The sequence below is a fragment of the Amphiprion ocellaris genome, chromosome 20, assembly GCF_022539595.1.
Source record: "Amphiprion ocellaris isolate individual 3 ecotype Okinawa chromosome 20, ASM2253959v1, whole genome shotgun sequence".
Lineage (NCBI taxonomy): Eukaryota > Metazoa > Chordata > Actinopteri > Pomacentridae > Amphiprion > Amphiprion ocellaris.
Window position 1 is genome coordinate 27,170,420 of NC_072785.1, and position 23,746 is coordinate 27,194,165.

At 36.7% G+C, this 23,746-nt stretch overlaps 1 protein-coding gene across 1 annotated transcript; it reads left to right on the forward strand.

Moving 5' to 3' along the window:
* Window positions 1–7,342: 7,342 nt before the first annotated feature.
* On the forward strand, window positions 7,343–19,159 carry ap5s1 (adaptor related protein complex 5 subunit sigma 1). Its single transcript, XM_023270002.3, has 3 exons — window positions 7,343–7,623; window positions 10,937–11,228; window positions 15,717–19,159. Exons 1-3 carry the CDS (start codon window positions 7,442–7,444, stop codon window positions 15,843–15,845), a joined length of 603 nt encoding a protein of 200 aa, XP_023125770.1. The 5' UTR covers window positions 7,343–7,441; the 3' UTR covers window positions 15,846–19,159.
* Window positions 19,160–23,746: the final 4,587 nt, after the last annotated feature.

Here is a 23,746-nt window from a genome sequence, read left to right on the forward strand (position 1 = left end):
TTGTGCAGAAACCTCTAAACCTGCTGCCAGACCTTCATCCTGCAAAACCTAACGCCCCTCGTCTGAACTGTGTTATTGTTTGGCTCTGGCTCTGCCTGGCGGGTTTCGCAGCTCTTCCCGCACACAGAGCGGTTCCTGTTTTTTCAAATTCTCCCTCTCCGGCCGGCCCAGGGAGGGGCCTCTCGGCTGCAGCACGTGCCCACGCACAGGCTCACATTCCTGGGTGTGGAGGCAGCGACGTGTCCTGACATGAGGCTCGCAGTTTCTGCTGCAGCAGGGAAGAAAAAAAAAAAGAAAATCAGAGCCACCACGTGCTGAAAACACGTGACCGACCTGACGGAGGTTATAAAAGAACAACTCCCTCCCTTCCCTCTGGCGCTTTCCCAAAGTTTGAAATCGGGCAGTTCCTCAGAGGCCCTGGTCTGTGGGAAACATCCAGCAGGTCTTTGTTTGCATTGCAACAGTTTCTTGCTGAAATTAGTCTCTGAGACGCAACTGAAGCTGCTTTAATTCAACCTAGAGGCACAAAAATCTACAAATCTGCAGCTTGCTTCGCTGATCTTTCCACCAGACATCAGCCGTCTGCCTTCTTTGTCCCAGAAAGACGACTAACAGGCCATTCGCTGAGCTTTGAGAGGCCTCGCACCTTCACCCGCTGCATACATAATGCAACACTTGCAGGATTCTTTCAACTCCAGCCTCCTTCTCCTCTAAGGCAGTTGGTTTTAAGATGTAGATGAGTCTCTGGCAGCTCCCCAAAACAGAAAACTCAACAAAGCAATTAATACTCCTCTTACTGTTTCTTCTTCTCAAAGGTCGGCTTGGTCTGTTCAAAAGCTCTAATATAATTCAATCCAAAGGAGACGCTTAAAGACAGAAATATTCTGCTTGTGTTTGAAAAAGGTTCACTTCCTTTGATGGTTTTTGACTTTAAAAATCAGCTCCAGGTCAGAAAATGACCTCCACTCTTTGAGGCTTCAAATAAATCATTTAACTTTAAGCCAAATGAACCTCTTTTTGTCTTTGAAGAAAACGTTTTTAAAAAAAAAAAAAAAAGAATTCAGTTATTCATTTGGTGTCCAGAACCTTTTCTGACCTGTAGTTGCACCTGAAACATTTTTAGTTTGGGTGTGCACACATTTAGGAACTAGATTAGCAAAAAGTCATGTTTCTAAAGCAGAAATGTAGTTTCTCTGGACATTAGATATAAATGTTTTCTTCAAAATACTAATAAAACTTGTAAGTAACGTCAGCTGATATTGTGGGAATGTTTCCTGCCAGCTGAGTACGATGAAATATACAACAGAAGATGAAATACACTACCTGTCCAAAAAACAGTCGCCACTTTGATTTAACTAAGCAAATAGGTAAGAGTCTTCCATTGGATAATTACTGCAGTGATGAATACGTTTCAGCTGCAACAATTTATTTAACTCTAGCTGATGCATGCCATGTTGGAAGACATATCCTGTGGTCATGGAAAGGATGTCAATCTGTCTCAGAAGGGTCAAATTATTGGCCTGCATCAAGCAAAGAAAACAACTAAGGAGATTTCTGAAACTACTAAAATCAGGTTTAGAACCGTCCATCGAAGGATAGTAGTGAACCGTTGTCTTCGAGGAACAAACACTTAGATGATCATCGGAAATCAACAGTAGAACTCACGACTGTGTTTAATAGTGAAAGTTAGAGCATTTCCTCACTCACAGTGTGAAGGGAACTGAAGGGATTGGGACTAAACAGCTGTAGCTGATCAGCGAGGCTAATCAGAAACAAAGGCTTCAGTTTGCTATGGAGCATAAAGATTGGACTCTGGATGAATGGAAGAAGGTCATGTGGTCTGATGAGTCCAGATTTACCCTGTTCCAGACTGATGGGGGCATCAGGGTAAGAAGCGAGGCAGATGAAGTGATGCCCTCATCATGGCTAGTGCCATGCAGAGAAGACATTAACTGAAAATTGTAAACTTGTAAAACTATAAATTTGACAAATTGTTTTGATCATAAAGCAAAATATTACATTGTTCATTGTTCTTTTGTCATTTTGTCTCATTTGTGTTATATTTTGGCTTTTTTGTTTGATTTTTGTCTTGTGTTTTTGTCATTTTATGTCTTGTTTTTGTGGCTTTGTGTTTCTTTATTGTTTGACTTCTGTTTTTTTTTAAAAAAAACTTATTATTGGCATTTTGTGGTTTGCCTTATTTGTTGTTTTGTTTCTCCCGTTTGTCATTTTTTGTCTCGTTTGTGTCATTTGTGTAATTTTTTTGTCTCATTTTTGGCATTTTGTGTCTCGCTTTTGCCACTTTGTCTCATTTTTTGTAATATTTTCTCTTGTTTTTGTTGGTTTTTTTTGTCTGACTTTTGTTTTAATCATAAAGTAAAACACTACTTTGTTCAGTTCCAGACAGCTGTGACTGAATGTTTTGTGCCTGTGTAGACACTCTGTGATCTGGAAGTTGTAATGTGTAAATGAAAAACGGAGGCATAATATTGTTGACATTTAACTTATTTTTCTGAAGAAACTTCAGGTTGTTCACGATGTTTTGTAAAATTTTCAGAACGTACTTTTTTGCACTAAAACAAAGGAAAGCTTTGTTGTTGTCGTTAATGATAGGTTATTTAATGACTGAGTCTGACACCCCTGAGCTAAACAGTGATGAGCAGCGAGACCTGCAGCGCATCGGTGTGGTTTCAGAGGAAGGGAGGAGGGTTTGTGGTTTGGCTCTCGATGTTTTTGAAACTTCTTCTTCTTATAATGATTCCACCACACGCTGATGATGTTTTGCAGAGCAGACAGAAAGATATTTCTGTCGCCTGCTGCTTGTTGTCTTTGGCTTCCTCCATTTCAAACCCGCGGGCCTCGTCCTCATTGGTCGACACAGCCGGCGGATTTACCCCCACATCCTGTTGTTGTTCTTATTCAGCTGGTTTTCTTTCATCACGGGGGAAATGTGACTCACAGCTCAGAAACATCGAAACGTGCTGCAACTTCTCTTGCAGCTGCACATGTTTTTCATGCAACCATCCATGTAAGAAATCTCAAAGTTCAGTTGCAGTAAGATCTAGCTTCACTTTCACATTGAATTCTCAGAGGGATTTTGGTTAATTATTAAATGCAGGAATCCCTCTGTTGGTTTATCATTACAGGTGTTGCATAAATACTTCTCTTCCACACCTTTTCTCTAGAAGAGCTTCCTATAGAGGGTTGAATATTTAGTAATAAATCAAAACAAGACTTGACCCGAGTGTGAAGTTGTCATTGTTTGAACCACAGGTAGTTTCTGGATGTTTCCTTTTTGTTTCCATCACATTTTTACTCACTGTGGGCTCATTTTTCACTGCAATATAAAGTCCCGCACCTCTATTGAAACAGCATAAACATGACTACAAGCAGAGAGGATTAATTAGGTTTTCTGTGCAGTTATGATGCCAAAAACTACAAAAAAAAAAAAAAACTGGAAAGTGGTGTTACTAATACTGGAATAAACGATAGTGGCTCTACATTCTATAGATATTTAACTACTTATGTTTTTATTTAGTTTGCTCACTTTTCTGAAACTGCCACAGTTCTCTAGAAAACTCTCAGAATTTTTGTCAAGTGACTGTTGGTCACAGCTGAGTTAGTCATGACTTCCTGGTTGTGGCAAAGAGCAGAGAACATTTTGTTTTTTGCAACGTCTGATTCGTGCAAACGATTATTTAGGGCAAATTCTTGAAAGAGACATGGACAATAAGTGATTATAATGAAATGTTATGATTTTAAGCTTAGATTTGGTCCTTTTTGTCATGAAATGTCACAGTTTCTAGTCAAAAATCATAGTTTAAATGTGATAAATCCAATAATTCTTGCTGTTTTTACACTTTCTAGGTCTGATCAATGATGCCAGTTTGCAGATTTTAAAAAGGAAACCCACCTTTCAAACCTGTTAGTTGGATTTAAAGTTCAGCGGGCTCATGAATAGTTGCATTTTGGTGAAGTTAATTGATTCACCTTCTTGCTGAGAGTTAGGTGAGAAGATTTAATATTGTTGTAATGTTATAGTGAATTGAAGAGCTGCTTGTAGCTGATGTTATCAGACAAGCAAAAAATGTTCAAAATTTTCCCAAAAATGTTGAAAATGTGAAAGTTTTCACTGTGAAACTATGTATTTTTTTTCCACATTTTCAAACTTTAAAACGGGTCAATTTGACCCACAGGACGACACAAGGGTTCAAGTAAGTAAACTGTTATCATAAACTCAGAAAGATGAGTGAGATTTATTTTAAACAGTTCTTTATTTCAACTACAGCTCAAATACACTATTTACAGTGTAAAATAGGAATTTTCTCCCCTGAAATGTAGTTTCTAGATGTTTTATTCTGACCCAGACTGACCGACATCCCTGCGGTGGAGCCTCTAACTTGGATGAAAGTCAGTGTTTGCTCTCTTGTAGCTCCTCTCATCCACATGTTCCAGCTGTAGGAGGTGAAACCAGAAGCAGCTCCTCCTCAGGTTGGTTACAGAGAGTTTCTTCCTCAGCAGGTCGGTGCAGGACGGCGGGTGAAGAGGTTAACAGGCCGGTGGAGTGAATGATAGCAGAGCAGAGTGAATGTTTTCTTTCTTTTCCCTCCGTCACTCTCTGACACACTGAGCAGCTCTCAGAGTAAAGAAGCGTGACCAGCAGCAGCTGTTGGATTAACAGCTGCCTCTGTTTGTCTGCTGAGACGCTCTGATCCCTGAACTCAGCCTCCTTCTGCCTCCACATCCACTTTAACACAAGTCTACACCCAGTCTACAGCTTTTACTGCTTCTGATATGTTGGATGTGATTGATAGGTTTCATTTATACATTTAAATAGGTGGAATTCAATTAAAAATCAAACATTTTTCCAAAAACGATACATTAAAGTAAAGAAAACCAATGTGTTTGATTCTTTTTCCCATTAAAAGTTGTGTTTTTTAGCTTATTATTAAAATTGGCTTGTCATTTGACAGAAAATTATTCAGAAGCAATGTAGCTTTCATCATTTTAACCCTCTTGTCATCCTGCGAGTCAAAATTGAGCCATTTTAGAGGTTGAAAATGGAAGATTTCTACACGTTTTAAAAAAAGTATTTACAAGAATTTTCTTGCCATTTAAAAAAAAATAAAACTTGTAAGGGAAACTTTTAAGGAATTATTGGAATTTTCTTCCTGAAGTTTTTGCAAATTTTCAGAAATTTGGGGAATTTTTTTGGCTGAATTTTTGGATTTTTTTCAGACAAGGAAACAATATTTTTTGGTGCCTGTAAATGAGGACAACAGGAGGGTTAAAGACCCTCTCTGGGGAAAATCAAGTATTTTTAAAAACAGTTTTAATATGTCCTTATGTTGTTTTTTATGTGCTGGAAGACACATCCTGGGTGGAATAAGCAGTCAACACCATGGCTGAGTATTTCTGCCTCAAAGCTGCAGATGACAGTCTCAAAAACACGCTTCTGACCTTTGTGGTTTCACACAAAACAAATTTAAAGAAACAACCTGACAGCTCGCAGCGTGGGACTTTCTGCATCATTATTCTTCTTCAGAGTCAGTTTCTGTGCAGCTGAATTACTCCAATATCACAACTTGTAAAGTATAGAGTAGTTTTACTGTGTTTAAACAGAGTCATGGGTGAGCTGGTGCGTTGGAGCTGCAGTGATTAGTATTTAGATCTGCACATTGTAGAGGAAGCAATTATGTGGAGTTATATCTAAGTCATTTTAGGGCAGTAAGGGATTGTTTTAATGGAAAAAAAAGTCAGAATATGTAACTTTGATACACAGAAATGAGTTTTTAGGGGATTAATCAATGGCCAGACAGGGTCTTTAACTCTCCTGTTGTCTTCATTTACAGGCACCCAAAAAAGTTGTTCACTTGTCTGAAAAAAATCCATAAACTCAGCAAAAAATTCCCCAAATTTATAAAAATTTGCAAAATCTTCAGGAAGAAAATCTCTAAAATTCCTTAAAAATATCCCTTAAGAGTTTCATTTTTTTAAAAAAATCCCCAAATTTGGCAAGAAATAAAAAACAAAAAAATAAAAAATGTAAATGAATAAAAATCTTCCCAAAAAAGCCTAAAAATATCTAAAGTGATTCCACATATATCAGTAAAATTTCTAATATTTTCTTTAAGAACATTCGGAAAAAAATCAACCAAAATCCAGTGAAATTCACTGGATTTTGGTTGATTTTTTTGCGAATGTTCTTAAAGAAACATTCTTTTTTAGCATTTCTTTGTTTGCACAAAAAAATTTTCTAAAATTTCCCAAAAATGTTGAAAATGTGGAAGCTTTCAGTGTGAAAATATATTTTTTTCCCCACATTTTCAAACTTTAAAACGACACAAGGGTTAAGCAAAAATGAAGAGGACTCACAGATTTCAGCTCCTTATATCTGTATTTCGCGGTATTATTTGAATATTTTCAGATTTGGGGCTGTTGGTTGTGCAAAACAACCAAACTGAAGACTATTATGAAGACTTTTACTGCATCTGTGTTTTATTCTGGCTTCATCTTACTTCACATGTGTGAAAAACCTTGTAGTGACTTCTGATGACTCTTTTTAGAATTTGACAGACTGTCTTTTATCAGTTAAGACATTTACCCAAGACTCTGCCGTTCAGCTGGACTGTTGTAGTTCTTTGTGTGTGAATGTAAAACAGTTGTCTTTTGCAGCTGCTGCAGCTGTTTGTGTTCTACAAACGAATGTGTGATCACATAACAACTGCACTGGCCTCCCTCTACTGGCTTTTCTTCATTTCAGGATTCATTTTAAGATTTTACTCTTCTTGGTTTTAGGTTTTAAATGAGTTAGTGCCACTGTATTCAGCACTGAGGCCAACCAACCAAATGATTTAGGATCTTATGACATTTAAGCACAAAAACAGAAAGAAAAAGTTTACATTTTCAGTTGAGAACTGCTCTAGAAACTTTAAAGTCCCTGCTGAAGACCCAGTTCTTGGCATGGTTCGATTCAAGTAGAGCTTGACACCCTACCTTATCTATTGTATTTTTATTTCATTGTCTTTTCTGTAGATTTGTCTTGTAGTCGCTGTACTTTACTGTGTTTTATCACCTGCTGTTTCCGTTGTGCAGCACTTTAGTGTGGTTGTTGTTGTTTTAAATGTGCTTTGTAAACAAATTTGACTTTATTAAACATCTTACTGCCGACATTTACTAACATTAAGTCACACAATGTTATAAAATCAATATGCATATGTTGTGTTGCCCCCTTCTTGACTTGTCTGTATTTCATGAGGTCTAATATCTGAGCTGCAGACTGATGACGCCATCTGGTGGCTCAAATAACGCGAGATTACGGCGGCCGAGAGCGGTCAGCTGAGCAACGCGGAAGTGAGTGAGCGACAACGACATAGCGAAGGAAACGTTATTCCTGAGAAATAAGTTTCGTTCTTGGGGGTTTTGGGAGATTTCTGAGAACATGGTTCGGTGTTTCCTGATCCACACCGTGTGCCCCATCAGCGCTCTGTCTGCCGGGGAGTGTCGGGTGCTGTACTCCCGGGTGTTCGGTCCGGATGAGACGGTTCTGTCCGAGGAGCTCCAGGAGCTGAACCCGGAGGAGAGGAGGCTGCTGCAGAAGGAGAAGGTGGCTGTGGTGGCGAGGTGAAGGAGTATTTTAACATTAAAAAAAATGAAATAATGCACTGTTATTTTTTTTGAGAGCATACAGAACTGTTTCTTTCAATAAGTGGACTCTAAATAAAGGTTAACATGGTGCTAATGCTTGCTAGCTTGTTTTCAGTCACCTGATCAGCAGAGCGTCAATTAGGCAACAGGTGGGGATGATTTTGGTTAAAAAGGGGGTTAAATTCAAATATTAATGTCAGTGTTACTTGCAATGCCACTTTTCTCGATAGTTTGTACAATATCAGTTTCAGGATCATGTGTAATATTATATATTTCAAGTTCATGTGCAGATTTTTAGTGTATTTCAGTGTAATGTCCAGTATTAGATTATCTTGTGTAATGTTCTTTTAACCCTGGGCACCAAAAAATATTGTTTCCTTGTCTGAAAAAAAATCCAAAAAATCAGCAAAATCACCCCCCCCCGTCTTTTTACCTATTTTATCATGTGAGAGTTTCCAGTTTAACTCCCCGTTTTTGAGTAAAGTTGCTAACAGACAGACAGACAGACAGACAGACAGACAGACAGACAGACCAACGGCGATCGTCACATAACTCCGCCACATTCCTTGGTAGTGTAAAAACATCATCTTCATCCACAAGAACATCAAGAAGCCCAGAAAAAGATGGTTTGGAATCCACAGAACCCCGATTTTAACATTAAGGTGTCAGTCAGAGATTATATAAAGCAATAGAATACGTCAAAACAGCTTAAATTCAGATGCACGGACTAAACTACCTGCTAAATACATTGATAAACTGTCAGAAACAGTATCTGGTGCTGTTTTAAAGGCAAATGTTGTTTTGATTTTGGGTTTATTCCATTTGTATGAAGTTAATCAATAAATAAAAACTTGAAAACTTTTGTCGACAGCAGTAAATGTTTGTAATAACTTGCAACAACTGCCAATTTACTACCTGTCATCTCTAGAAACCTTGATTGTGGTGATCCAAGAGTAACACCACCCTCGTCCTGTTTTTTTTTTTGTTTTGTCCTCGCATCCATTCTTCGTTCTGCATCCTTTATTTTGTGATGGCACACTTTGTAAAAACGCAGCCAACACTCGTTAAAAAAACAAAAAAAAACAAAAAAAAAACAGACTAGTGGAGGCTGTCAATCTTCTCCCCGTTTCGTCTCGTGTGTTTTCCGTTAACTGAAAAGTGTTTGTGTTGCTTTTCGCTTCTTCCCAAATGACAGCCTGTAGCTGCTCATTATCGCTGTCAAAAGGAAAACGTGGTGGGAAAGAATTACGTTACTGCTCTCCCGCAACATGTCAAGTCATGACAGTTAAATTCGACAACATTGAGGGAAGTAGATGTTTTCTCAGCGTCTTCGAGCACGAAAGAAGAGATGATGGTTTTCTGTGAACGGCTGCTTGTGTTGTGGTTATCAGTAAAAATGGTAAAATGCCAAATACACAACAAAGAAGACCCTCTTTCTCTTTATGGAGGATGTTTTTATAATGTAGGTGTGTGATTCTCAAAATCACAGTTGTGGTGCATTTCAGTTTGAAATTTGAATTTTTTTTTGATATTTTTAAAGTAAGAATCAAAAGAATAATCTTTATTTGGAGCCCTGATTTGAATACCATCAATAAATATGAGCTAATTTATAAAGAAATAAGCCTCACTAGTGGTTAGTTTAAAGTAAAACTCAAGATTTACCTTTTTAGTTAGACTTTTGATTGACTTTATGGATTTTATTTATTCACTACTCTTCTTAGAACTCATTTTATTAATTAATTTCACTATTTATTCACTTACATATTTTATTCTATTAAATGTATAGTTTATTACCTTATGTTATTTCTCAGTTTTTATGATTTTTTGGCTTTTATTTTGCCTTTCACCCATTTTTTAATAATATGAAATTTTATGTTTTTATTTATTAATTATTTTATTTTATTTCACTTATCTGGTTTTTTACTTATTGCATGTTATTATTCCACCAAGGATCGCGGCAGAGTCGCAGTCAAGCCCAAAATTATTCGTACCCCTAGCAAATTTTGACTTAAAATTGCTTTTATTTAACCAGCAAGTTTTTTTTTGATTGAAAATGACACAGGTGTTTCCCAAAAGATAGTAAGCTGATGTACAAGAGGCATTGTTGTGGAAAAAATAACTTCTCAGCTTTTATTTACATTTAAAATTAGCTAAGTTAAAATTTGATAGGAGTATGAATAATTTCGGGCTCCACTGTATGTGATGATCGGCATACGTCTGTCTGTCTGTCTGTCTGTCTGTCTGTCTGTCTGTCTGTCTGTTAGCAACATTACTGAAAAATGAACCAACGGATTTGGATGAAATTTTCAGACAAGGTCAGAAATGACACAAGGATCAAGTGATTAGATTTTGGCAGTGATGCAGCTTATAATCTGGATCCATGGATTTGTTAAATTTTCTGTCTCATTGTGAGATAGCAGCACGGCGTCACTGTAACCATGACAACAAGTGAACACTGCCTGCTGATGATCTCATGATTGTGATCCTACTACAAATCCACCGCTGTGAACTTATCCATCAGAAATGATACAAGGAACAGCTGATTAAATTGTGGGGGTGTTTCTGAGTCCCATCAATTCCCGCCGCCCGCTGCATATTTAGGTCACGTGATTCGGTGTCCAAACATAAGGTGTACATGCATAACACAAACCTGTGCTCAGTGTAAGGTAATTTTTTATTAAAGATTTAATTTGTTGAAAATGATACGACTGAGCAGCCTTGGAGGAGTACTGCGCTCTCTTAGTACTTTTCTTGTTTAGGTTAGTTCCTCAATCCCTGTGTTTTTGAGTCCTACATTTTTAACACAATCAGAATCAGAAATACTTTATTGATCGCTGTGGGGGAATTGCTTACTTTACATATGCTGCTATTCAAAATTTTAGAGTGTAAGCTGTATTTTTACAATTTTTTTTAATGCACTATGTTTTACTGTCCATGTGTTTTAATGTTGACTTTTAAGCCGGTATTACCAACAAAAATTTTGTTATGTCACTGCTGAAAACTAATTGCATAATGACAATAAAGATTCTTGACTTGATAAACGTAAGTAGAAAAATGTGTAATTATACAGTGTAATAAATAGTGTTTTATTGCACAGAGTTATGTAGTTATGTCACCCAATGTGGGTTGTTTGTATTGTTTAATCACAGTTTAAATTCTTTTATCTCTAAAGCTCATTATGTGACGTTTCATTTGTATGAAAAGTGCTCTATAAATATAGTTTGATTAATTGATTGACAGAAACAAGCCTGTAGGGTCTGCAGCTATTAACGCCCCGCTGATCCTCCAGGCAGGTCCACAGCGCCGTCACTTTGTCCCGGGAGGCTTCGGGTCGGCAGCTGGTGGAGATGGTTCCGGGTGAGGAGGTTCTGGCCCTGCAGGACGCCGACAGCGGAGTGGTGAGGCTGAGAGCCGGAGACCCCTTCAACGAGGAGATGAGCGTCCTGTGGCTCGGCGTCCACAGTCTGGGCTTCGCGATGGTCTGTGAGCCCCACGAGAACCTGCTGCTGGCCGAGGGAACCCTGAGGAACCTGAGCCGACACTGCCTGGAACATCTGCACATGCTGGGGCCCGGCAGCGAGGTCAGAACCACAGCAGTTAGATGAGACAGGGTTCCAGGATGTGGTGTTCGTTCAGGAGATTTTTCAAGGACAATCAAAAAAGTTTTATCACCAAGTAGGTTCTCATATAGCAGGAATTTGACTTTTACTGCATAATATTGATAAACTGATTACTATCCTGTCTGATTATCATAACCAGTATGTTGGCATTTATCCGATTTTCTGTACTTTTATTGACCGATTACTGACAAATGAAATACTTCAGGTCTGATACAGCCTTCTCTCTCAGTCTGTGGTCTCAGAAATGTCTCTCAAGCAGCAAAAACTGAACTAGAAGGACGTCACTTCTCCTCCAAAACTGCACTTTATTGAACAAACGTTTGCACGGAAGTTAATGAGGCCAAATAACTGAATGTGAACAGCAAAGATTTGATATTTGCATTGAATTTCCTCGGCTTCAACAACTATTTGAAGTGTTTTCACAAAGAAAAAATGCACAGATTACAAAGATCCTCCTGCAGAAATGTTTCTAGACATATTAAAAATACTTAACTTTAACCCTTCAATGCACCACATGGGTCAAGAGATTTTCCATTGAATATGGGTCACTTTTACCTCATGTTGTGCATCAGAGGGTTAAATAACAACTTGCATCTGACATGATTTTTATTTATCTTGCTAAGAAAAGGATTATCGTGGTGATATTTTGCATTTTTCCAATTATCTGTGTTTTTATTGACAGATAATTGATAAATTTAACACTTCGGTTCTGTTACAGCCTCCTCTCTCTGTCACTCTGTGGTCTTAGAAATATCTCTCAATCATCAAAAACTGGACAAGAAACCAGGAAATTAGCTTCTCACACAGTGGCTAAGGCTATGCTAATGGCTAGTGGCTAAGTTAGAAAGCGGCCACAGATTAACCTGAAACAGAGACTGGAAAGCAATAATTAATAAAGCTTTAAAATCTGGACCTTAGTGGGAAATAAAAGTGACAGAACAGTGACATATTAAGAAAACGGAGAAGAACAGCAGGAGACAAACTGATCAATCTCAATTGAGAGCATCCAAATTTAATCACTCCAGTTTCTATTTTACATATTCAGTTAAAATCAGCTTTATTAATGAAGAAATCTAGTTACGAATGACAGGATCTCTGCTGTCACATGCTGTTAAAACGTTACATTTTTCAACTAGTTATCAGCCGTTTGTGCTCACCAGTAATTGATATCGGCCCTAAAAAAACATATTGGTTGATCTCACAGTAAACATTAATATATGGATTAAAAAAGTGTTGCCAGTCAGTAGACAAATGAGCAGCAAGTGTAATCAAGTGATTCAGGGTCACAGAGTTGCAATAATACTTCCTTTGCACAAGAATTTGCAGATTCATCACCTGAAAATGTAGAAGGTTACATACACAGATCACATAAAACTTGTTCTGTTTGAGCATTTTGAAATATCTCAGTAGAAACAGCACAATTTTCAAAAACGTCTCCTCAAAAAGTTTTTCCAAAAAGAGTGAACAGGTTCTGACATAATGAACATTTAATCCACATGACTTATTAACTGTCTGTGCTTGTTTTGTTGTCTTTACCTCCTGGCAGGATAAAATATGTTAAATATCAGCTGATATAAAACAGTTTTACCAACTTTCCTGATTGAAAACAATTCCTGCAGACTTCCCTTCATTTTTCTCTCGTAGATGACCAAACTTTTGTCTGTTTCTTGTTGTCTTGGTTTTTTTTTTTTTAGCAGTTTGCAAGCATCTATTTTTAATTTTTTTTACTCTGTTTATGGCAGAGAAGTGCAACGTAGCCTATACAGCCAGCTTCTGACAACACTACATAGTTTGTTTATTGCTCCAAAGCAGTTTTTGTGGAAAGAAATCTAATTTGCATGTTAATTTTTAAGAACTTCATTGCGACGTTTCAAAAATTTGCTTCCAATTTGCCTGACATTTACATTGAAACAGCTGCTTTTATTTTCTAAATGAAGTGAAGATTTTTTCAGATGTTTAATGCATTAAAAAGCTTGTTTAAATGACACGTCATACCTGCTTCACTACTTTAAGCAGCGTGGCAGCAGAGAATTGGCTGAGAAATTTTGGAAAGGAAAGAAAACTTTTCACTGAACTTTCAAACTCAAATGCAATTTAATTTTATATATTAACGACCAGTTCGTAACATAAGTCATTTCTGGGCAATTCACATAGGAAAATAAATACCTAACTCATATAATTTTATAGAGAGAATCCCAGCCTTGGTTTTGAGCATCACAGGAGTGTAAAAAGGAGTCAAAATCAGGAGTGTAAGCTGAAAAAAAATGGTCAAAACACAGCAAAAAATGAGAAAATAGTCCTTGTAATCTTTGTTATGGTGCTTCAGAAAAGATATAAGAATAGCGAGACCTTCAGGACGCCATAAAAACACTCTTGCTTGTGGCTGTTTTATGGGTGTCTACAAACAGTTTTTCAGCAGCTTAACTGTTCTGGCTGCAGAATAACATGGGCCTGCTGCCTCTCCGGTGTTTGTACTCGAATTCAACAAGTCGGAGGTCTGGCTGCATTTCATTCGCTGTCGGCCAGCTCGTGAGTCTGGGATTAAAGGAGGGAAAGATTTCTAATTGCAGGGTTTAAGCTCCATCGCTGCTGTTTGGGAGACAATTATTACTTTGGTCTTAAAGGATAACTCTCAACAAATCCCAGGAAAAGGTCAAAACCAACAATTAGCTGATCCTGCTAACAAGTAGCGCCGAACATCCCAAGCCTGACACACCTTTTTCCTCCATGTTAAACATCTCCTACGTCCGAATACATTAATTAGCCACAGCGCCACGCAGTATGACGTGTGCTTTTATTACCACAAAGACACTACTGTAATTAAACATGTATTCAAAGCTGTATATGTGCTGAATATTTTTCTCCACACACGTTGAAAGGCCTCATTAGGCTGAAATGTATTAAGAAATAGTGCTGTTGAGCAACGCTAGCCAAACTCTCAAGAGCAGCTATTGTGGAACTCATAATAAAAACGCTTCTTCGCTGGCTAAATTACTGTAGAAATATTTCTAGCAGTGTGGTGTAGCACATATCAAGTGAAACTACATGATTTGATCCTTCAAATAACGCTACTAGCTCGTTTGTGCCACAAAACTAATCGCAAATTTAGATTCAGAATTCAGATTTCATCATAGTTACAGTTGTACATCCATCTCCTCGCCCATTACTCTTGTTTGAATTACTCATGAACTCATTATTGCATAAAAAAAGTTAATTTGGAGGTATGTTCATATTAATACAATGCAAATCTATATGCTCCTTTCTCCACTATATTTTTTAATTAAAATTTTTTTTGCACTCGCCTACTTTGTAAATCACCTCTCATATTATTGATGATGATGATGATGATGATGATGATGATGATGATGATGATGATGATGATGATGATGATGATGATGATGATGATAATAATTATTATTATTATTATTATTAATAGTAGTAATAATAATAGTAATAATAATATTGATAATAATAATAACTATTATTATTATTATTATTATTATCAACACTACATATTAGTATTAATAATAGTAAGGAATTCATAAATATAATAACAATCATTATTATTATTATGATTATTACCACTAAATATTTGTATTAATAATGTTAGTGAATTGCTTAATAAAAACAGTGGAGGCAGTAATATAAAAATTACTGTTGTGTTATTATTAGCAGTAGATACTCGTATTAATAATACTAATGGAGCAATTAATACACATATGATATTACTACTACTACTACTACTACTACTACTACTAATAATAATAATAATAATAATAGTTATTATTAATTTATCATTAACACTAAATATTAGTATTAATACTATTAATGAATTAGTTAATAAAATGTATCATAATAATAATTACTATATTATTATTATTTACACTAAATATTAGCATTAATAATAATGAATTGATAAAATATAATTATTATTATTTTTGTATATTAGTAATTTCTTATTATTATTGCTATTATTGCAATCTTTGTATAGATATTATCATTAATAATAATGAAATGCTATTACCATATCTCAAGAAAGATAGAAACTGGAGCTTTGGAATTATACTTGTTAAATATTTGTACATTCCGGATTAATACTGTTATGCAGAAAGATGAAACTTTTGCTCAGTAATATCTTTGCTTATCTTTTTTCAATTTTTCAACTGATATTTGTCAGTTTGTCATGTGTCACAAAGGCGCTATGGTTTCATTAGATCAGATAATCTTTATTGATCCCTCAGTGGTGAAACGTTCATGTTACAGCACAGAAGTACAGATAAGTACTAGTCAAGTATTACCATCTCAGCTGATAGATGATCTAGTTAGCCTCCACTGTTTGTTTGTGAAAAGATACAGCATGTTTGTTTTGCTGCGATATAGAGCAAGATAAGAGCTAAAAAGTGCAGGAAGTGAAATTAAAACAACACTGATGGCATATTTCCCCTGCAGGTCCTCCTGAAGAGCAGCCGGATCGATGTTCTGCTCAGCCGCCTGCTTCCTCACGGCCAGCTCCTCTTCCTCAACCACCGCTTTGCCCAGAGTCTGGAGAAGGAGGTAGCAGCTTACATGGCCAAATGAACCCAGTTGTCATTTTCGTTGTGGCCGACTCTACCTGCCTGCAGTCTCACTTCTAGTTTCAGCTCAGTTATTAGCTAGCCCTAAGTGCCGGCTTTCAAACCAAAACAAACGCCGGCCGCTGTTTACCTTCGGTGACATTTGTGCGTCAGGTGAAGAGCGGTGGACTACCGGGCTGCTGCTGCTGCTGCTGCTGCACAACGTGTGAACACACAGGGAGGTAAATATCTCCCTCAGCCACTCGCTGCAGCTCACTGCTGGCTGTTTACTGTGTGGGAGGCTTCACTTCAAATCCTGTTTGTCAAATTGAAGAGTGGGAAGGAAAATGTGGCAGATTAAAGAGTGCAGCTGAAGAGGCCAGTTAAGACCCACTTGTCAGCATCAAAGTCGGCTATTTATCTGATTCACCGTGCTCGAAATGTCACAGTGTGACCTTGGGAAACCAGACTTGATGTGTTATTTTTGTGTTTTTTAAGAATTCTGGGAGTATAAATGAATCTCAAAGTGCCTTATTGTGACTTCTAAAGGACCTTCTGAAGAGGAGGAGCGAAGCAGAATGGAATTCCTTTTTCTTTTTTTTTTTATTTTTGCAGTACAAAGTATGAATCATCTCATAGTTGTAAACAGCAGAAACAGAACAATCAAAGATCAAAGTCAGACCTGTTTAACAACCAAATCTAAGCTCAAAGTTGTCATAGTTAAGCAAATATGACTTTATTCTACATATCTACTGTAAAAAAAAATTGCTAAAAGTAAACCAAACTAAGTTAAAAACTAAACATTTCATGACTGAGAATGTCTGTGACTCAGCTGCAACCAGACAAAAATTGAAATTCATTTCGGCTGAACTGCAGCCTGTGTAGGTTGATTTAAGTTTGGAAGCAAATTAGACAGATTGGAGAGCAAAATAGGATGGACTTCATCAATAAAAATAAATGCAGCATGGCTTAAAACTGGAATACAGAGCAGTAAGTTGCAGGAAGATACATTCAGCATGGTGAAACATCTCTCTGGAGCTGATATGTAGAGTCGTATGAACACTGCAGACAGCGAAATTGAACAATAAACGTCAGACCTGGTTACCAACCAAATCTAAGCTTAGAATTGTGATATTTAATAAAAAAAAATACTTTATTCTGCACATATACTTTAAATATTATCCAAAAGCTAACCAGACTAAGGGAAAAACAAAACATGTTACAACTGAGAAGCTCAGTGACTCACCTGTGACCAGGCAAAAAATTGAGAAATGTTTCGGCTGAATTGCAGGCTGTGTAGGTTGCCTTAAGTATGGAAGCAAATTGGACAGATTGGAGAGCCAAATCAGACAAACTTGATCAATAAAAACAGATGCAACGTGGCTTTAAAATGTAATACAGAGCAGTAAGTTGTAGGAAGATACATTCATCTTTCTGGAGTTTATATTATAAAGTTGTGTGGAAAATGCAGAGTTTTTAGAAGCTGGAAAAATGTGAACATTCAAATATCTAAAGCCTATGGAGACGCTATTTTATTTTCCAGTGTTGGTAAAAGCTGTGGGCACTTTGAAAATATATTGTGACTTCTAAAAGACCTTTCTGAAGAGGAGGAGGGAAGCAGAATGGGATTTTGTTTTCTGTTTCTTCACAGTACAAAATATGAATCATCTCATAGCAGCGAACAGCAGAAACAGAGCAATCAAAGTCAGACCTGTTTAACAACCCAATCTAAGCTCAAAGTTGTCATATTTAATCAAAAAATAGTCATATTATAGTCATGTTTAACGTAGCCTATACAGCCAGCTTCTGCCAACGCTACATAGTTTGTTTATTCGCTCCAAAGCAGTTTTTATGGAAAGAAGTCTAATTTGCATTTTAATTTTTAAGAAGTTTGTTGCAATGTTTCAAAAGTTTGCTTCCAATTTGCCTGACATTTACATGGAAACGGCTGCTTTTATGTTCTAAATGAAGAAAAGGCTTTTCTGTTTTCATAAACGGCAAAAGTCTCTCAAATTTTCTCAGATGTTTAAAGCACTAAAAAGCCTTTTTTAGTGACGTCGTACCTTCTTCACAACTTTAAGCAGTGTGGTAGCAGAGAATTGGCTGAGAAATTTTATCATTGATGTTGAGGAAAGTTTTCACTGAACTTTCAAACTCAAATGCAATTTACTTTTAATTATTAACCACTACTTCATACCACAAGTTGTCACTGCGCAATTCATATAGGAGAATAAATAGCTAGCTTATATCATCTTATAGAGAGAAACCCAGCCTTGGTTTTGAGTTGTGGCATCACAGGAGTGTAAAAAGGAGTCAAAATCAGGAGTGCAACTTGAAATAAATGGTCAAAACACAGCAAATAAATAAATAAATAAATAAACATAAAAGAAAATAGTCCTTGTAATCTTTGTTATGGTGCTTCAGAAAAGAAATAAGTATAGCGAGACCTTCAGGACGCCATAAAAACACTCTGCGTTTGATTTGATTGCACTGCAGGATGTGTAGGTCGGTTTAAGTATTTAAGCAAATTGGACAGATTGGAGAGCAAAATCAGACAAACTTGGTCAATAAAAATAGATGCAGCATTGCTTAAAAATGGAGTACAGAGCAGGAAGTTGTAGGAAGATACATTCGGCATGGTGAAACATCTCTCTGGAGCTGATATGTAGAGTCATGTGGAAAATTCAGCGTTTTCAGAGGTTGAAAAACTGGATATTCAAATATTTAGAACATGTGGAGCCACTATTATATTTTTCAATGTTGGTAACAGCTGTGGGCACTTGGAAAATACATTGTGACTACTAAAAGACCTTACATTTTGTTTTTTTCCCAGCAGTACAAAGTATGAATCATGCCATAGCAGCAAACAGCAGAAACAGAGCAATCAAAGATCAAAGTCAGACCTGTTTAATGTCACTCTGAAATGTCGCGGTTCCTTAGACGTCAAGGACAATGGAAAAGGCGGAAAATGACGAGACCTATTCTAAAACCCGCATGGGATGAACGCAGGGAAGCCGGCACGCAAAATACAGAGCAAATCAGGAAACGATGACAAGAACGAGTACAACAGAAACATCCTGACACGACAGATAAAATATGTATACCTGTTATCTTGTGAACATCTGTTGTGCTTCACAATCCCACTCCTCCTCCTGGCCTCATAAAAGCTCCTTAAACCCCAGTTTTTGTGTTGGCAAACGAACCTCCAAACCCGGAGCGGTGATTTTTTATTTATTTTTTGACTTTAAGGGGGAGGGCCGGTTCTGTCTGGATGCCAGCATCAGCTGCTTTGATCTTCTCCTTTTTCTGTATTAAAAATAAAACTAATTTCTACTGTTACCCAAGGCGTATTCTTTGAAACTTGTGTGCACTTCAATCAAGGATGCAGCACGGTTTTTTTTAAAAAAAAAAGGAAAAATGAAGACTGAACTTTAAATATGACATACAGGAGGACGATTTTGAAGCTGTGCACGTCTCGTAATTTAAACAACGCAAATTCAGCGTCGGCTAAAAGCACCTGTGAACTGATTTCTTTGTAACTTCCACTGTTTGACCAGGAGAGGGCGCTGTTGTTACTGCGAGTTTGAATGTGCAGTAAAGAGCATTGAGGGTGACACAAACGTACAAACTTTTGAATGATGGCTGTGCTTTAGATGTGACTTGCTAAAAGATAAATATGGTTTGCAATCTGTGTTGATAGAAGGCATCATCACTTTTCCTTTTTGTGTTTAAAAGAAAAAAGGAGAAAAAAAACATTATCATATTACTCAAGTTACATCCATGCCTTCAAAACTAAAATATATCTGCAAAAACTAAACTGCAATGTGATTAAAAAAAAAATGTAAAAAAAAAATCAAATAAATTTAACTATCTGAAATCCAAAATCTGCCATTGTGGTTGAAAAACGTGCTAGTTTTTCTTAACCCTCCTGTCGTCCTGCGGGTCAAAGTTGACCCGTTTTAAAGTTTGAAAATGTGGGAAAAATATATATATTTTCACAGTGAAACTTCTGATGTTCACATTTTCAACATTTTGGGGAAATCTTTGAACATTTTTTGGTGGAAAAAAAATGTTTCTGAAGAACATTCACATAAAAATCAAAAAATGATTTTTATGCAAATGTTCTTAAAGAAAATATTAGAAGTTTTACTGATATATATGTAATCACTTTAGATATTTTTTAGGATTTTTTGGAAGATTTTTACTCATTTTTTGAAAATATTTACAAGAATTGTTTTGCCAAATTTGGGGGATTTTTTTTTTAAATAAAACTTTTAAGGGAAACTTTTAAGGAATTATTGGAATTTTCTTCCTGAAGGTTTTTGTAAATTATCAGAAATTTGGGGAATTTTTTTGCTGAATTTTTGGATTTTTTTCAGACAAGGAAACAATATTTTTTGGTGCCCGTAAATGAACACAACAGGAGGGTTAAAAATAACCAAATTACAACTAGCAAGCAAGATTTTTTAAATTTAAAATCATGTGATGTGTAACTTTATCGGGAAAACAACCAAATCTAACCATTAACTTGGTATATTTAATCAAAATGACTTTATTTTACATATCTGCTTTAACAATTTGCTAGAAAAGTGCTTCTTTTTGTGACTGAGAAGCTCAATGACTGACTCACAACAAAAATTCCGTTACTTTTCGGCTGAACTGCAGGCTGTGTAGGTTTAATCAATGATGTAAAATCAATTAGACACATTGTAGAGCAAAATAAACCCACTTGATCAATAAAATAAATGCAGCACGGCACGGAGCAAGTTGTTGGAAGATACATTCAGCATGGTAAAACAGCTGATATATGGAGTCTTGTGGAAAATGCAGCTTATATAGGTTGAATAAAATGTAAATATTCAACTATCTAGAGTATGTGGATCCACTATTTTGTTCTCCAGTGTTGGTACCACCTGTAAGCCCTTGGAAAAATGTTTTTGAGTCTATATTTTCAATTTTTAGCACTTTTTTTGTGTGTGACTTATGGCATTACAGCTTAGTTTTACTGCACAGAGGACATTTTTGAGTTCTCTGCTTCTAGCCATAACTTTTCTGTTTCCATAGAGGTGCAGGACTTTACATTGCAGTGAAAAATGAGTCCACAGTGAGGGAAAAAATGTGACAGAAAGGCAGATAATATAAATCTACCATTAGAAAAATGAACAGTAAGCCACGTTTAGCATAGGATGGATGTGCAGGTGTAATAAACAAGGTCCAGTTTTCAATTGCTGCCTTTTGTAGAACATCATTTTTTCCCATTCTGATGGTATAAATATCGCCAAACCGAACGTCACTGGAAGGTAATTCAGGTTTCAGAGACTTTCCAATAATGGCTTTTCTGCCAGCAGCACCGACAAACTTTAAAACTCCATCTGAGTCTGGAGCAACATTTTTTAGAAGAAGGGCTGCTACAAATGGAAGGTATCAAACTGAAAGTGAGAGGAATGTGTTCACTATGTCCACTGGAAGCAGGAAAATACGGTTTTTGTGTAGAATTGGGCCTCGGCTTCAACCTGAGCCAACAGCTCTGGGCTGAACTGGAGGCTGACTGGGATCCAAACCTCATCACCAACATCAGTGGCAGACTTTATGAATAAATCAAAGCTGGTTCAGACACATCCAGGGCACCTTTTAAACCATCAACTGCATCCCCAACATCCACCTAGACTTTATATTAGACTCCATTTCCCTATAAACATTCATTAAATTTAACTTTTTTCTACAGAGAATGTTCTTTTTCTTGAGTTTTCTTACTGACAGCTGTTTTTGTCTCCTCTCCGTCTACAACCCTGAAGTTTCATTGAACAGTTTATGTCTCCCACCACTTGAAAAAAAAACAAGTTTTGCTTATTATTTGGATGTTTGACCTTCGCTGTGCAGAAAGGAGTCTGACACCAGAAGGCCGCGTCGTCTTTTTTATGTGTTGAAAGAGGGAAAAGCTTTCTCTCCAGACGTTCGAGACGATTTTGTGACATTTCGACAAGACTAGAAGCCAATTAGAGGCCCAATTATACGCGAGTGCGATATGGAGACTTGCAACTTCAAGCACGCATACGTTGACAGTTTTCACTAAAGTAGAAAACATCTTGTGACCTGTAGGTGCATTTTTAAAACAGAAATGTATGAATATTTATGGATTTTTCTTCTCCTAAAGAGAAAGAAGGAGATTTTAAGGTGACTTAAAACATGTCTGCAGGAAGCTCTTTAAGCGTGGAAACTAAATATACAGATTAGAAAGCCAAATACAGCGTACTCCACCCTCAAAAAAATAGATAATAAAGTAAAATGAATGTTCATAAATGGAATACAGAGGATGAGGTTGTAGGAAGATACATTCAGCATGGTGACATATCTCATAAATAATGCAAAAATCAAACAAATTCAACCTTCAAAACGCCCAAATGTACCAGCAGGTTTGAAAGACGTTATTTTTTTTTAAGAATTGCCAAAATTAAACTATTTATCAGAGCCAGAATGAATTTTTGACTGTCCAACAGTCATGTGAAGTGCTGTTCTGATGGAAAAATAACCAAATCTAAGCTTAAAATTGTGATATTTAACCAAAAATAATTTATTTTACATGCTTGCTATAAAAATTGAGGGATGTCTCGGCTGAACTGCAGGCTGTGTAGGCTGGCTTAAGTATGGAAACAGATTGGAGACTGAAATAAAACCTCAAATAAATGCAGCACGGCTCAAAAATGGAATACATAGCAGCAAGTTGTAGGAAGATACATTCAGCATGGTGAAACATCTGTCTGGAGTTGATGTGTGGAGTTGTGAAAAATTTGTAGTGGTTGAAAACGTAAATATTAAAATATCTACATACATAGACAGTTTTTGGTAAAGTAGGAGAACGTTTTGTGTACTAAAAATACATTTTTAAATTTAAAAAAGTATGTGAATATCTACAGATTTATGTAGATATTGACTCTATTTAAACATTTTTAACATTTCTCTTTTCCACCAAAAAATGTTCAAAGATTTCCCAAAAATGTTGAAAATGTGGACATCAGAAGTTTCTCTGTGAAAATATTTTTTTTCCCCACATTTTCAAACTTTTAACCAGGTCAATTTTGACCCACAGGACAACATGAGGGTTAATGAGGAGGAGGAGTAATTGTAAATTTAAGATTTTTTTTTTAAAGCAAGAATAATAAAAAAAAATCATGTCAGATGCAAATTGTTTTTCAAAATGATGTATTTTAATGTGTCTGCAGAAGGATATTTGATAATCTGTGCAGTTTTTTCTTTGTGTAAACACTTCAAATTGTGTATGAGCATCAAATATTTGCTTTAAATGTTCAGTTATTTGGCTTCATTAACATCCGTGTAAACTTTTGCACTACAGAGTGCGGTGTTGGGGGGTAAGTGACGTCCTCTAGTTGACCGCTAGGGGGCAGTATGCAGCCATGTGACCTGATGAAGCTGCTCTCTGCTAATCAGAGACAAACAGTGACACCAGAGTGAAAATCCAGCAGTTACACAATCTCTAACGCTGATGTTGCTGCTGATGCTGCAGCAGCTTTGAAACTATTTAAAATGAGATGGTAAACATCAAACAAACTGCACACTAATTGTTTTTGCATGTGCACGTGTGAAAAAACAGTTTGTAATTACATCTAATTAGTGATGCACAGAAATCGGAAGTTGATCTTTGCCTGCAAGCAGCCGTTTGATAAAATGCATGAGTTGGAGTCAAGTGGAGATTAGAAAATACAGTATCTGCTGCAGATTTTTGTGTGTGTACGTTGAATGTTGTGATTCCGCTTGGTTTTGCAGGCAGGGTTATTAGTAAGGCCACATCACGGTGTGCAAATAAACAAGTGGAATATGGAGAGAGGGAGAAGAGGGAAGTCAGGAGGGTGAGAAATGTGCTCAGAATAATTGCACAAAGAAATCACAGGACTGGAAGTACGCAGCGAA